The sequence below is a fragment of the Vigna umbellata genome, chromosome 11, assembly GCF_029865625.1.
Source record: "Vigna umbellata cultivar VRB3 chromosome 11, Vumbellata_1.0, whole genome shotgun sequence".
Taxonomy (NCBI): Eukaryota; Viridiplantae; Streptophyta; class Magnoliopsida; order Fabales; family Fabaceae; genus Vigna; species Vigna umbellata.
Window position 1 is genome coordinate 1,495,971 of NC_142175.1, and position 16,745 is coordinate 1,512,715.

Here is a 16,745-nt window from a genome sequence, read left to right on the forward strand (position 1 = left end):
GGATTATGTAATTAAAATAATAAAATACTTTTTTGCATAGTACAATATGAAAGTACCTTTTTTTTTAATGGATTTGGTTTATACAATTTGAAAATTAATGCTGGAAGAAACTGACTTACAACTTTGATTTGCTATACACAACACAATTGCTTGTTTTCTAAATCAACATTTATTGCCTAATTTGTTTATGTTAACACGAAATCGATGTTCCTAAATTAGACTTTTGAAGGCATTAGTATGAGTATTAATGATTTCATCCTAATTGAATTGTGATCGAACCAGACGTGATTGAGTTTAAATATTTTGACATAATATTTTCACTAATAAAATATTATAAAGTTATGAGAAATTGGGATAAAATTTTTGTAAATCAAATAAAAGACTAATTCACGTTTTATACGATGAAAATTATAATAGCTGATAAATATTTGATAATTATGTAAAATACATAAATATTAATTTTTATGTTAAAAATACTTTAGATTAAAATAAAAGTCAATAAAAATGTTGTGATGTTTACAAATCTTCTAACATTCAAATTTAGTAATACAAAATTACTAAAATGAACATTACATGGATAATGATATAACACGAACTATAGGTTAAATATGAACAAAAATTTTTTCACTTGAAGAAAACAAGTTCATCCTAAACTGTAAGCTTCACTCCCAAACTCCCGTTGCGACAACTGAAAGATTTCATCTCTAAGCTCACACCATTTAGGTGATCATTGCAAAAGAGAAAGCAACATACAAAGACATACCACAAAAAAACAAAGGTAAGCTAGTGTAATTTAATATTCATGTGAAAATACAATTCAAACGAGCAACTAGGATACTCATACAACATGTGTAAAACATGTAAACATATATTGACCGAACACTTTAACTTGATTGTCTGGACTAGTATGAATATGTAGCTTGAGGCCGTTCGTGCACCCGTGCGTATAGTAACTGGAAACCCATCAGCTGCCACACGAGGTTAGCCCGTTATTACTCATTGTAGGACCCCTCTAGGCTAGGGCCTCCTGCTATTCTCATGACATGACTTACCCATCTCTACTTTAGAATTGATAATAATTAGAATGTCAGGATTGTCGCAATCGGGATCGCGATGGGACGGCAAACCGAAAACAAACGGGTTTAAGAAAATATTTTGGGAGTCGCCACCATAATTTATTATGGAAAAACTATTGAAAACCATAAAATAAGATATGATCTACGAAAACTAGATTTTAGGTTCGGAAATTGGTTACGCGTAAGGGAGGTGTTAGCACCCTACCGTGCCTGCCCAAAGGCAGTACCTTTAGTTAAATGTATAAAGTTGATGTGGTTTTTCCAAATATTTAATTTTTCCCAAAAATAAAAAAAATAAAGAAATTATTAAGAAAAAAATATTTTTTGTTTTATGAATCCGACAAGGATTGACCTTGCTCCTACATATACCCATTTATAATGGACAATCAGGGGTCACGTAGTTCTTTGTCTAGAAAAATGTTTGTGAGTTTGTTTAACACTAATTGTTGATTGTTTGAGATTTTTGAAAAATGAACCCGACAAGGGTTGACCTTGCTCCTACTTATATCCATTTATGATGGAGAATCAGGGATCAGGTAGTTTTGTTAAAAAAATATATAGTTTAACAAAAATTGACATTTTTTGGTTTTAAAGATTTCGTTTTTTTTATTTCAAGAATCGTGGGAAAAAGGAAAGAAATATGATTTAAAAAAAAGCGTTATTTGTGTGTAGTGAAAAATAAAATCTTTAGAAAAAAAAAACTGTTACTATGGGTTCGCAGGCTACCGTTCGGTCTCTACCGTTCGGCCTCGGCCAGCTCCTCATCCGTTCGGTCTCTACCGTTCGGTCTCGGCCAGCTTCACAGCCGTTCGGTCTCGGCCAGCTTCACAGCCGTTCGGTCTCGACCAGTTGCTCAGCCATTCAGTTTCGACAATTATTAAGCAGATGTAACGTATAATGAATGTTATAACGACTGTCGTTAAACAATTAAGGTTTACATTAATGACCATTAAGAGGTAAATTAATGTGTCAGATTCCTCTAAACTCTATAAAATAAGGGTTTAGGTTTGAGGTAAGGAGAGATAAAACTCACACCATAGTATGCCCTACTTACGTCCTATTCGGACTTTAATATTTAACTATAACAAACACTTCATAAAATCGCTCCTAACTTGAGCGTCGGAGTGCCTTTTGCAGGTACCTCCCCTCTTTTACAATCGAGCGGTCAAGATTGAAGTTCACCGAGCGGCCAATATTGAAGGTGACCGATCGGTCCAAACTGGAAGCCGTCCAGCGAAGCACACCAGTCGAAGGTTAGTGTCTCGGTCTCACAATCCCTACTGAAACATTTTGGCGCCCACCGTGGGGCCGAGGACAAGCTGAAGACACCCAATGGTGACCACAAGAAATATGGGGGAGCAGAGCACCAGAGATTTAATAAGAGAGCTGCAAGCCTAAATTGAGGCACAGGCGCAGACTATACAGGCGCAGGCACATGCGCAGCAAGAGATGCGGCAGAGGCATGAGGAGGAGATGAGGGCGTTAAGGGCCGAACGGGAACCTCCCGAGCGGTCCGCCTCGAATCGGGAGAATGCTAATGAGGCGAGCCATAATCACGCCAACTCGAACGGTAGGGTAGGAAGGGAACCAACATCCCTGCAGACCGCTCGGCCAACCAGTTTGTTGCCCTTCACGGCGAACATCATGCAAACCCCAATGCCAGAGAAGACTCCCCCCGTGTTGGATAAGTATGATGGTTCGGATGATCCGGATAATCACTTAAGAACGTTCGGTAATGCCATGGCGTTTTATACAGACAGCGACCCGATCATGTGTAGAGCCTTCTCGTTGTCACTTAAGGAAGAGGCGTTGGAATGGTATAACACTCTTCCTCCCAACACAGTGGATTGCTTCGCTACTGTGGAAAACCTCTTTAGGAGGCAATACGCATCCAATCGGAAACAGGAGGTAACACCGGTGGATTTAATAAACACTAAGCAGGAGAAAGGAGAAACCTTGAAGGCTTTTATGAAGAGGTATACTGAAACCGCCCGACGGGTTAGAGAGGTAGATCAATCTTTTATTATCAATAATCTGCCTTCGTGTATGAGACCAGGATATTTTGCGGAAAAATTGTATGCACAACCGCCAAGAACTATGGAGGAGCTCCAAGAGCGAGCAGCTGAGTTCATTCGTATGGAGGAAATGCGTTTGTCGCATAGGAAACGACAGCAAGAGGGTGATATGGGCGGAAGTGGAAAGGACGGCAAACGACCGTTCGGCAATAACGATAAGAATAGAGAGGTTCCCAGGCCATTCAAGTTTCACCATTATACAACCCTCAATGCACCTAGGGCAAAGGTTCTCGAAGAAGCCCTTAGCGCGGAACTTATTACACCCCTGAGGAAACCGTCTCCAAGAAACGCAGATGAAAGGAAGAGTTGCCGGTACCATCAAAACCATGGACATACTACAGAAGACTGCATCACGTTAAAAAATGAAATATAAAATCTTATACGGGCGGGACATCTACGTAGGTTTATAAAAGAAGCAAGATACGACCTTCCTAAGGAAGGATATTCGCGAAGAAGTCCCGAGCGGGCAGGTAGGAAAGACGAGCGTGGGCGGGGCTATAGTCACAGTCCCAGTCGTCATCGGGAACGTTCTCTTCGTGGAGTTATCAACTGAAGAGAAACATCCACAATTCTACTACTGTCATGTTTAAATTCAGTTTCATTTGATTCATGCTTTTGTTATTAACTTACGCTCTTATTATGGAATAAATAAAGTCCAGTTTAGGCCAACCAATCGCTCTCAAAAATTGCTAAACAAAATTATTCAATGAAAAAGTCTCAGAGCTAGAAGATGAAGACCGAGCGGTAAATCCCGCTCGGCGAAGAGGTAAATTCCTCTATAAAGATTTGAAGACCGAACGGTAAATCCCGCTCGGTGAAGAGGTAAATTCCTCTATAAAGATTTGAAGACCGAACGGTAAATCCCGCTCGGCGAAGAGGTAAATTCCTCTATAAAGATTTAAAGACCGAACGGTAAATCCCGCTCGGTGAAGAGGTAAATTCCTCTATAAAGATTTGAAGACCGAACGGTAAATACCGCTCGGCCAAAAGGTCAATTCCTCTATAAAGATTTGAAGACCGAACGGGAAATACCGCTCGGCCAAGAGGAAACACCCTCTCCTCAAACTAGAAGCCAACGACCGGGAAGAAAATCCCTCTCAACCGAACGGTTCTCACTCATCAATCAGGAAGCTCTGATAACAAGGACTGTCGAACGTGCGGCCGAGGTCAATTCATGAAATTGTTCGACGCGAACAGGATATATCAACTTGAAGCACAAAGAGCAAACTCCTTAATACAACGAGAACAACCTCCGTCAGACTCATAAGTCCTATAGTTAACCCTTCCGCTAAAGCCGAATGATTAACTCGGACTTGGGGGGCTTATGTTACTATGGGTTCGCAGGCTACCGTTCGGTCTCTACCGTTCGGCCTCGGCCAGCTCCTCATCCGTTCGGTCTCGACCAGTTGCTCAGCCATTCGGTTTCGACAATTATTAAGCAGATGTAACGTATAATGAATGTTATAACGACTGTCGTTAAACAATTAAGATTTGCATTAATGACCATTAAGAGGTAAATTAATGTGTCAGATTCCTCTAAACTCTATAAAATAAGGGTTTAGGTTTGAGGTAAGGAGAGATAAAACTCACACCATAGTATGCCCTACTTACGTCCTATTGGGACTTTAATATTTAACTGTCACAAACAGTTCATAAAATCGCTCCTAACTTGAGCGTCAGAGTGCCTTTTGCAGGTACCTCCCCTCTTTTACAACCGAGCGGTCAAGATTGAAGTTCACCGAGCGGCCAATATTGAAGGTGACCGATCAGTCCAAACTGGAAGCCGTCCAGCGAAGCACACCAGTCGAAGGTTAGTGTCTCGGTCTCACAATCCCTACCGAAACAAAAACCTTTCAAAGTACAATAAAAAGAGAAAAAGAGAAAAAGAAGGGTGCAGAGGTAACATACCTTTTTAGCTTTTAGTACTCCCCTAATTCTTCTTTGGTAGTTTCTGTTGATAGAGTTCCTCTAGCGTGAAAACTTATTTTCCTCTATACTCTCTCTCACTCTTTCTATCTCTATTATTTCAGAGTATCTATCTATTTTTCTTTTTTTTCTCCTCTTTTCCATGACAGGGGCATATTTATATACACACATTGTAATATTATGATAATATTGCCCTTAATTGTGAATTAATTGGCAACGAACAAAATAGGGAAAGAAAATGTCTTGGCTCCAAGAAAAAAAAATCAAATAATATTCAAGACATTAATTATAATTATTGTCAGAAAGTTTGTCCATTTTTAAAATCATATTTTCCTCTTTAAAAGCAACTAACGCAGCAAATTATATTAATATACTATTTTAATTATTGTTTATAATTATTAGCATAATATTGATTCAAATTATTACTATATTAAACTAACATTTCAAAAATATTGTGTCTGGTATTATAATTATTATTCTTTTTAACCACCATTAATTATTATTCTCTTATTTTTTTATTTTTATTTATTTACTTACCTGGACGAAATTGGGTTTGGACAAGGATGAACGTCGTGGATTTCACTGTCCATATTCATACTTTACCACCACCTTGATAACCAATCAGACATTCCTCCTTGGAATTCTCTTTCATACAAGTTGGAACATCATACCTTATTTGAATATTAATACAATTTCTCATACATAATACATTTAAGCTGTTGGAACAATCGGTACCGTTATAGAGTCGCGCAGCGGAATAAAATATTCGGAAAGCGTGTTACGGTCACAAATCAAGTTTAATGGTCCATTTTAGAAAAATAATTTTCTTACAGAAAATTTATCAAACAGTTGATATGCGTAAAAGATAAAGAGTGTAGGGAATAGAAAATCACACAAGCAATTTTTATCCTGGTTCGATTCAAAAGAATCTACGTCCAGTCGTTAATCACTATAAATAGTGATTAACCTTTTTCACTAAAAAGTTATTTAACAGATTACAAGAAATAGTGAATAAAGCAGATAAATAAACCTTCCTTCGATGAACGAACCGGAAGAAGAACACTCTGCCAACTCGAAGAGAACCGCTCCGACTATCGACAAACGAAACACGAGCTTCTCCTATTCACGAGACCAGGCAGAGCACCTTGCTAACTCGAAGAGAGCTTGCTCCGACTATCGACACACGACACGCGAGCCTCTCCTGTTCACGAGACCAAGCAAGGGAACTTGAACTATAGCTTCTAAGAACTTCCTCTGACAAACAGTATTCTGCAAGAGCTTCTGTTCAACAACGTTACCTTCTGATTTCTCCAAATCAAAATATATAGCCAAGTACACTGAATGCCAAAGGACAGCTCCCAACTGCCATGAATAATCGATTATTGTAAGTGATAATCGATTATTCAAGTCCGTTACAGGTTTTCAAAAATGTGATAATCGATTATATGAAGTGATAATCGATTATTCAAGTATGACTTGTGATAATCGATTATTGCTTAATCATAATCGATTATTGCAGGTTAAAAATGCAAGTTTTACAAGGTTTACAAGAATTTCCTACTACATTTAATTTCTACAACTTGCTTTTAACTAATTCTAATATCTTCTTCAACTAAAACTTCTTGTAGCATCATCAAAACAAATTTCTTCAAGATTTACCAATACTCCTTATTGGTAACATAAGCAACTGAAATAAACACTCAGAGTAAAATGTAGAAATAATCTTTTAAAGACCAAATATCTTATAGTAGTTTAAGGCCGAACGATAAAACAACCGTCACCCATGAACACGACCGAACGGAAAAGATCAACATAACATATGAACAAGACCGAACGGGAAAACACTCACAACACGCGAACATGACCGAACGGAAAAGATCAACATAACATATGAACAAGACCCAACGGGAAGACACTCACAACACGCGAACATGACCGAACGGAAAAGATCAACATAACCTATGAACAAGACCGAACGGGAAAACACTCATAACACGCGAACATGACTGAACGGAAAGATCAACATAACCTATGAACAAGACCGAACGGGAAAACACTCCCAACACGCGAACATGACCGAACAAAAAAAGATCAACATAACCTATGAACAAGACCGAACGGGAAAACACTCACAACACGCAAACATGACCGAACGGAAAAGATCAACATAACCTATGAACAAGACCGAATGCTATGACTAAACTGAATACTAGTATAAGACCGAACGCTATGACTAAATCGAATACTAGTGTATGACCGAACACTAATGTAAGACTGAACGCTAGTAAGACCGAATGCTAGTGTATGACCGAACGCTAGAGCAAGACTGAACGATCATTAACTGTAATGTTCCGCAAAGGTTGAACACAGCTAAGACCGAACACAAGAGTAAGGCCGAACAATCATCGACTTCCTCTTCTCAGACTGCATAATTCTGCAGTATAACTACAGAATTATGAACTACATCTTTACCCATTCCGAAAGTTTCTCCCAACTTCTAATCCTCCAGACTTGTATCATATACCCATTTACATTCTTTTAAGGATATCAAAACCTTTCTATACATTTTCTAAAGTGTCTGCTACCAGATTCACGATCCAAAACTACATCATCATCAACTTAAAGACTCAAATTCGATTCTACTGCTTTTTAGCACAATATGAGTGACTTAGGGTCTTTAACAAGTCCTAAATATCTTACCTAAAATCTCTCCACTTACCAATTTAACGTCTGACCCCAAATTCTCATTTTCACTATCTCACTTCCTCAAAATTCACTGTAAGACAATACTAGTAACTCATCATAAAACCAATCCAACATGATCACAGATTTTAACAGTTCATACAAGCAATACCGATCACCAAAATCACTCAATTACATACACATCAATCTTCAAAACAACAGTTACATACACAGTAAATTCATCAATTAAATTAACTAGCTTCCCTTACCTTTAACAGAACCGAACAACTTCTACACCTCTAGAAAAATCGTTTGAACCTCAAGAAAATCCTAAGAGCACCTATGAACCACCGCTTGGTGAAAGAATACCAACCGTAGAACAAAACTTACCAGTTCTAAACTCTAAACCAACCGGTGAAACAAGAAGACCTTGACACCAGGATCACTTAGGTAGCTCCAAAGGGGAGGAAAGGTAGAGAATAATGTTTTTAGAGAGATAGATCGTACTGACATAATGATCTGAGTGTTTTAAATTTCTATTATACTGTTAGCTTATTTTAACACTAAGTGCTCAGTCTCATTATTTTAATACATCTATTTACTCTTAACAATCTATTTTATGAGTTCTTACATTCCCCCAACATAAAAAATTTTCGTCCTCGAAAATTCGCTTACCAAATAGAAGGAACAACCTATTGTCATCACATTCTCTAGTACAACCACCTATTTTGACAAAGATACTACTCCCCACAACTTGACTACCATGAAAACCTTGCCTCTGTGTTAAAATGCCCTAGTGATTAATAATGTAGATTTGGTCTAGCCATCAATCTCAAATCAAATCTGAACCTTAAAACCTCAGTTAATACGAATCTTTCTTTCACATAATCAATTCTATTGTGTCTGCCACACTACTAATCCCGCTTCTATCCTCCGCTAATCTTCACTGGTGCTTGTTTCCTCGATTCTTGAAGGTCACAATTATCATGGATGGGCTCGCTCGATGTCTATGGAACTACAAATGAAGAATAAATTTGGTTTGTTGATGGTTCCATTCCTTGTCCAACTAATACAGATCCCATGGTTCCAGCATGGAAGCGTTGCAATAACCTAGTTTTATCTTGGATCAATCATTCTATTTCTCATGAGATTGCTACAAGTATTATCTGGATTGACTCTGCCACTGTGGCATGGAAGGATCTCAAAGATCGTTTCTCCCAAGGTGATTCTGTTCGAATTTCACAATTGCATCAAGATCTTTATTCAATGCATCAATCTGACCTAAGTGTTACTACATATTACACTAAAATGAAGATTCTCTAGGATGAACTTTGCAATTTTCGCCCTATTCCTGAATGCCAATCTTCTGCTTCTTGTTGTGTTGTTTCTAAGACAATGAAGGAGTATCGTGAAAATGGTTGTGTTCTTTGTTTTCTTAGAGGCTTGAATGATAATTACTCTATTGTTCGCTCTCAGATCCTTCTCATGGATCCCTTGCCTTCTTTACCAAAAAATTTTTCGATGATAATTCAACATGAGCGACAATTACAATCAGGAATTCTTTCTCAACCTCTAGTCATGGCGTCACAAGTTTTTCAATCTAAACCTTCTTTTTCTACCTTCAATGGCAGAGGTAAACCCTCTCTTGCCAATGATTATGGCCGGGGAAGATCTGCATATCAAGGTTCTCAGGCTCGTTATCAAGGTTCTCAGGCTCGTTCCTCAGGGGAAGGTTTGATGCACCTCGAAAATGCACTCACTGTGGCAGGACAAACCACACCATTGATACTTGCTTTCTAATATATGGATTACCACCTGATCTCAAATCCAAAATAGTCCACAATGTTACAACAGATTATTTTACAGTAGTTCCTTCTTATAATAAATCTCCAGCACAGTCACATTCCTCAACTCTGGGACTTTCTCAAGAGCAAATTCATGGTATATTGGCACTTCTTCCTCAATCTAATCCCATAGTTCCACATTCTACCAATCTAGTGAGCTCTCATAATGCTTCCACTTCTTCTCAAGCTCAAGGTAATATCTATTCCCAATGGATTCTAGACATAGGTGCTACTGATCATATATCCAATTCTTTGTCTCATTTTATTTCTTATCATAGAATCTCACCAATTACAGTATCACTACCCAACAAGAACTCTTCATTTGCTCATTTTTCTGGCACAGTTTCACTTAGCCCACACCTTACTTTACATAATGTCTTGTTTGTTCCTAATTTTTCTGTCAATCTTATTTCGGTCACAAAGTTAACTAAATCTCTATCTTGTAAACTTAAAATTTCTAAATTTTCCTGTGAAATACAGGACAAGTCAACCCTGCAGATGATTGGGAAAGCTGAAGAAAGAGATGGCTTGTATGTCATGATAGTTCCTGCACCCACACCCCTTGGTTCACCAGCTGCTATTACTTCTGAGAATTCTATTGCTTGTTCTACAATAAGACATAACTCATAGATATTTGGCACTATAGACTAGGACATCCTTCTTTTTCTTGTTATACCAAATTACGCAATATGTATGCCACTTTACCCAATACAAAATACACTCATTGTGATGCTTGTCATTATTCTAAGCAAAGAAAATTGCCTTTTCAATTAAGTATTAATGTTTCAAAAGCTCCTTTTGATTTAATTCATGTTGATATTTGGGGGCCCTATAGTACTTCTTCTGTTGATGGTTCCAAATATTTCTTAACTATAGTGGATGATATGTCTAGATACACATGGATTAAATTAATGGCAAGTAAATCAGATACAAGATCACAACTTATTGGCTTTGTTTCTTATATTAAAACACAATTTGGCATTGATGTAAAAGCTGTTAGATCAGATAATGGTAATGAGTTTGCAATGACAAATTTTTATAGACAAAAAGGGATACAACACCAATTATCTTGTGTTGAAACACCTCAACAAAATGGAGTCGTTGAGAGAAAACATCAACACATTCTCAATGTTGCTAGATCTTTAATGTTTCAATCCCATTTGCCCATAATTTTCTGGTCTTTTGCTGTTCGTTATGCTGTGCAACTCATTAATATTTTACCTTCCAAAGTTTTGGCATATTTTTCTCCATCTCAGTTGTTACACAATGTTAAACTTGACATTACTTACTTATGAGTTTTTGGCTCACTTTTCTATGCTTCAACTCTTCAAACTCATAGAACAAAATTTCAACCTCGTGCAAGAAAATGTGTTTTACTGGGTTTTAATACAAGAGTGAAAGGCTACCTTTTGTTAGATTTCAACTCTAGGGAAATTTTTCTATCAAGGAATGTAGTATTTTATGAAAATATATTTCCTTTTCTTACTAGTGACAAGCACTCACCAATTGATACACAAAATTTCTTGGATTTTGTCACTAAAATTATTTCACCTCCATCACCTCTTTTCGCAGAAGTTACTGATCAACCCTCTTTACCACTTACATCTCCTCCTTCTATTGTTTCCGACCCTGTTATTTTCTCTTCCTAGCCATGTTTCTGTTGAACCTGTCACTGCTACTCCATAAAGAAAATCAACCAGGCCAAAACATACACCATCTTATCTGCAGGATTATCATTGCAACATGTTATCTACTTCTTCTACCACTCAGTCATCCACAGGTACCTTATATCCTATCTCTTCATATCTATCATATGATGCATTATCATCTCTTCATAAATCATATGTCCTTAATCTTTCCCAAGTTAGTGAACCTAAAACCTATAACCAAGCCATCAAACATAATTGTTGGAGAAATGCCATGGATCAAGAAATTGCAGCTTTAGAAAATACCAAACCTTGGGTTTTGACTAATCTACCTAATGGAAAGCAACCTATCGAATGTAAATGGGTATACAAAATAAAGAGGCATGCTGATGGGAGTATTGAACGATACAAGGCAAGGTTAGTAGCCAAAGGCTACACACAACAATAAGGTTTAGATTACTTTTAGACTTTTTCACCTGTTGTCAAACTCACAACAGTAAGATTGGTTCTAGCTTTAGCAGCTTCCAAACATTGGTATTTACATCAACTAGATGTAACTAATGCCCTTTTACATGGGGATCTAGATGAAGAAGTATACATGTCTCTTCCTCTTGGTTATAAAACTGAAAAACCAGGACAAGTTTGCAAGTTTTTGAAGTCTTTATATGGACTCAAACAAGCCTCTAGACAATGGAATTACAACTTGACAACTACTTTACTCTCTTTGGGCTACATACAATCAAAATCAGATTATTCACTTTTTGTCAAAAGTGATTCTGCTCATATTACCATCTTACTTGTTTATGTAGATGATATAGTTTTGGCAGGTGATGACATCCAGGAAATCCAAACTGTGAAGGCTCTATTAAATGCAAAGTTCAAGATTAAAGACTTAGGCCAACTCAAGTATTTTCTGGGCTTAGAAATTGCAAGATCTCAACAGGGAATTAATTTGTCATAAAGGAAGTATGCTCTAGAGTTACTAGAAGATGCAGGATTGTTGGGATGTCAACCTGTTTCTACTCCCATATAGCCAGGCACAAAATTTTCCAAGACAGAAGGGAAACCCTATTCAGATGTGCAGACCTATAGAAGACTTCTTGGCAGGTTACTATATCTAACCAACACAAGACCATATTTATGTTTCGCTGTTAGTACTCTCAGTCAATTTCTTTCCAATCCTTTGGAAGATCACTATGCAGCAGCAATAAGAATCCTGAGATATATCAAGAACAATCCAGGACAAGGATTATTCTTTCCCTCCAACACAGAACATGCTCTCAAGGCTTTTAGTGATTTTGATTGGGTTGCTTGCCCTGACACTAGAAGGTCTGTGACTGGTTTTAATGTGTTCTATGGTGCATCATTAATCAGCTGGAAATCCAAGAAGCAAGGTACTATATCTAGATCATCAACCGAAGTAGAATATAGAGCTTTAGCTTCCACAACAAGTGAAATTCAATGGCTTCTGTATTTGCCCCATGATTTGAAACAACCTCTACCACAACCAGTTCCTCTGTTTTGTGACAATCAATCTGCTATACAAATTGCACAGAATCCAGCCATGCATGAAAGGACAAAGCATATTGAAATTGATTGTCATCTCATAAGAGATAAAGTTCAAGCTGGTGTAATTAAGCTCCTGTCCATTCCTACTTCAACACAACTTGCAAACATTCATACTAAAGTTTTGCATCCAGCACAATTTCAATCTTTGTTGTCCAAGCTGAGCACTAAGGATATATATGCTGCAGCTTGAGGGGGATATTGGATTTAATTTATTTTTCGTTCATATATGTGCATTTATGTTCAAACAATTATATATATGTAAATTGTACTCTCTCCTGATTATGGAATAAGGAATACAATTCCTATCCTTTCTTTTCTCATAACAGTTCTGTTTCAAATTTAAAAGAGTTCATTCATTCCTTCATTTGCATTGTATTTTAGTTCACTTTAGTGAAATTGATTCATATAACTACATGTCATTCAATCATTCAATTATGAATTCTTATTCACTTAGTTTACATCATGTTCATTCATTGCATGCTTTAATCCAAAATAAAAAATCTGTATTTCCATTTTTTTGCAATTCCTCTTTCTTTAGTATAAATCACATTCACATGTTTGTATACTTTGCATCATTTTATATTACGTATCATGCACATCATTTAGAATTAGTTTAGGTAGAATAATTCATTTGCATTATTAGTTAGTTTCTTTCCTTTTTAAAATTTCATTTCCTTAATTCCATACCTTGCTTTAGTTAATAATAGTTAGTAAAAATAGGATTTAACTCTACATTCCAAAACATAAAATGAACTGAGTCCACATATTGATCTTGAGGTTTTCTCTTTACTACATTAGTTTGGAAACTAAGGTTTTGTTAACTTTGATGTGACTAAAAGTGATTCAACACTCATCATCGCCATGTTCTAATATGATATGGCAGCCCAAATGATGATATCATCCCTCCACAGTCGTCTCCACCTTCTTCGGGCAATGATGGTCTCTTTCTCCTTTTATTAAATTATATTGATTATCAGGTTATCTTGATTATCAAATAAGGGGGAGAAGAAATAGACGCATCAGCATCCCTAGGAACATGTACTCAAAGGGTGTACATTAAATGATAAGTTAGAATAGGATAACATAGAATTAGGGAGAGTTCTAGGTTTTTAGACGTCCTCATGCATAACATTGTACACATTCATTCTAGTATGAATGTGTTTAAATATCTAACTTTACATGTGTTACTTATATATGCTCTGATTTTTTATTATATATGCGGCTTTGATTAATTATTACATTCGCTCTGATTATTTGAAAATTAACCCACACGAATGAAACAAAATATGATAATCAAGATAATCTAGTAAAGTGTTCAAACATTGTCTGAAACACTAAAAGCTTTCAAAAAGATTTTGAAATAAAAATGCACTTCTATGCCAACTGAAAACCATATCGTTTAGATGTGTATTTATTAAACATCAAAATGGGGAGATTGATAAGACTAAACTTCCTCCTATGTTTTGAAGTTTAACAAATAACAATAAATGAAAAGAGCATATGACATTGTGTTATCTTTGGAAAAATAATACAATTTCAAGATAAGCATTTTGAGATTAAAACTATAAGAAATCTAAATGTTTTAAAGAAAAACTTTTGTAAACAGACACGCTATCAGACGATTTCCTAATGCGTCAATGTATAATATAAGAGTGTTGATAAACGTACCTGTGTTAATACTTTGCTAAACAATGCTAGATATTCTCTCACTATAAGGTACAAAACAATGTTTTTGGTAAAAACACTAAAAGATATAAACGTAGTTCCAAAAACATATGTTGAAAGATATCTTGCTAAATACACTGTTGAACCAAACGAATAATCACTAAACAAGGCGTTGTTAGGAAAAGCCTAGGAAAGGCTAAGGGATACCTTGTGCTAAATGATACTTTCATCCAACAATGAACCTTTCATATCTTTACTAGAATTCTTGATTAAATCTGGCTTGAGTAGTAGAAAATTCAGAAAGTTTATAGTTGTTCTAAACATGCATTAAAGAACATTAAATGCACAACGTTTCAAAACAAAAAAAGTGATAAGAAAAAGAAAATATATGCCTGCATGCATATCTACTCTACTTTGTGTAGATTACCTATGTCAAGCATCCACCTGCTATATCATATACAAGTCCAAAGTGGACGTTATAGACAAAAAAGACATTCATGAAATGTTCTCCCTCTCAAAATTCATGCCAACAAGTTTGTACTACCTACTTTTCATAAAGTACTAAAAACACATGTCTGCTATGACAAATTGACTTTAACCTACGACTGCTACCTACAACAAGCTAAGAAGATCCGAAGATCAAAGCAAGTATTATCCAATGGACATTTTCTTGAAGCCTATATATAGAAGATCTCTGAAGAGAAGAGCAAGAGAATAAGCACACGCATACAAAAGAAATAATTTGAGAAGAAAAGAAAGCTAAAACAAAAAAGAAAATACTTTCAAGCTTCATAGAATCATAAGCTTATTATTGTAAGAAGAGAGAAACTCAAAGAGTTTGTTAAATTGAATTGTATTGTAAACATATTCTCTCTACGAGAGTAATGTTTTAAGGACTTGTAAGCAATTTGTTTCATTGCATAATCTGAAGAGAAAACAAACACTTAATGCTTAACTCGGTGGGGTTAAGCGGTAACCAGACGGGTTTCTCTAGTGGAAACTAGAAGGGGATGAAACTCAACTAGACAACGTATATCAAGAAGATATTAGGACTGTCTAGATATACCAGGAGTGGTGAAGAATACTGCACAACCAGGAATGAGTGAAACTCGGTTCTAGTTAGAGTAACGAGGGTTACTAGGATTGATTAGGTGATACCAAGAGTGGTGCGAATATTTAATTGTAATCTTATTGAAAATTATAGTGGAACCCTATAAGAGGTCTTAGAGGAGAACTAAACGTAACTCGATGAAGTGAACCCGTATAAAATAATTGTGTTTATTACTTTAGTTTTGATAAACGTTTTTCTTACAACTCTGTAATCGCTTATTATTTTAATCATTTACAAAAGCTCTTGTCACAAAACATTATTTTTATCAAAAAGCTATCTTTCTAAAAACACTACAATAAATTTAATAAGACGATTGAAAAATATTTATATCTAAACTATGGCTTAGTGATTATATTATAAAATTGAAATGGTTTTAAGTTTACAAATCCGTAACTCTCTTTTTTCTTGTACTTAATAATAAAATTTAAACACAAATATTTTCAATCAACAAACCAAATTTACACAAAAAGCATTTTCTTTTATACCAACAAAGTTTGCAGAAAAATAACAGAGCAAAAGGTTAATGGATTATCAAACTTTCGAGAAACAAAATCCTTAGTCAGTTTATAAGTACATATCTTACCTGTATTTTCTCTAAGTCAATTTCATTTAAACATATTTATTTGTAACATAATAAAATAAAATCACATTGCAGGAGAACCTTTCTTACATACAGCTTAAAATAATGTACTTTTCACATGTGTATTGATATAATATTTTCTCGGATCAAGATTATTCTCAGAATAAAAATTCTTCCACCAGCAACTTTACTTGTACATTAATCCAAATAATTAGAAACTAGGAAGCAGATCACTCATTCACACTACCACGTGTCTCCACATGGAAATATTAAAGTATCCACATCTCGTTCTACATTCATTTGTCAAGGTCAAATAACGCACCATGTGGGGAATTCTTTTCTTTATGTCGTTTTAAATACAAAATTAAATTGAAACCATTTCATTTGTCATAATTTCTTTTAAAATGTTATTATTAATTATTAATAACAATTATTTATATACTTTATTACGTTTTTCTTTTCTCTATATAACATTAAATATTCCTATATTATTGTTGCATTTTCAATATGCCACGAGGTGGATTAAATAATTCGGCTCTAGTTTTTAATTTGTACTGAAAATATATTTATA

The 16,745-nt window shown here is 35.7% G+C and overlaps 1 protein-coding gene across 1 annotated transcript; it reads left to right on the forward strand.

Annotated features, from left to right (window-relative positions):
• The first annotated feature begins 2,525 nt into the window (after positions 1-2,525).
• Positions 2,526-3,524, forward strand: LOC124833292 (uncharacterized). Its single transcript, XM_047307736.2, has one exon. The coding sequence runs from the start codon at positions 2,526-2,528 to the stop codon at positions 3,522-3,524; it is 999 nt and encodes a 332-aa protein (XP_047163692.2).
• Positions 3,525-16,745: the final 13,221 nt, after the last annotated feature.

What these genes read in the sequence shown, in the direction of transcription:
- LOC124833292 (XM_047307736.2), top strand. Translation starts at nt 2,526, where the DNA reads ATGCGGCAGAGGCATGAGGAGGAGATGAGGGCGTTAAGGGCCGAACGG.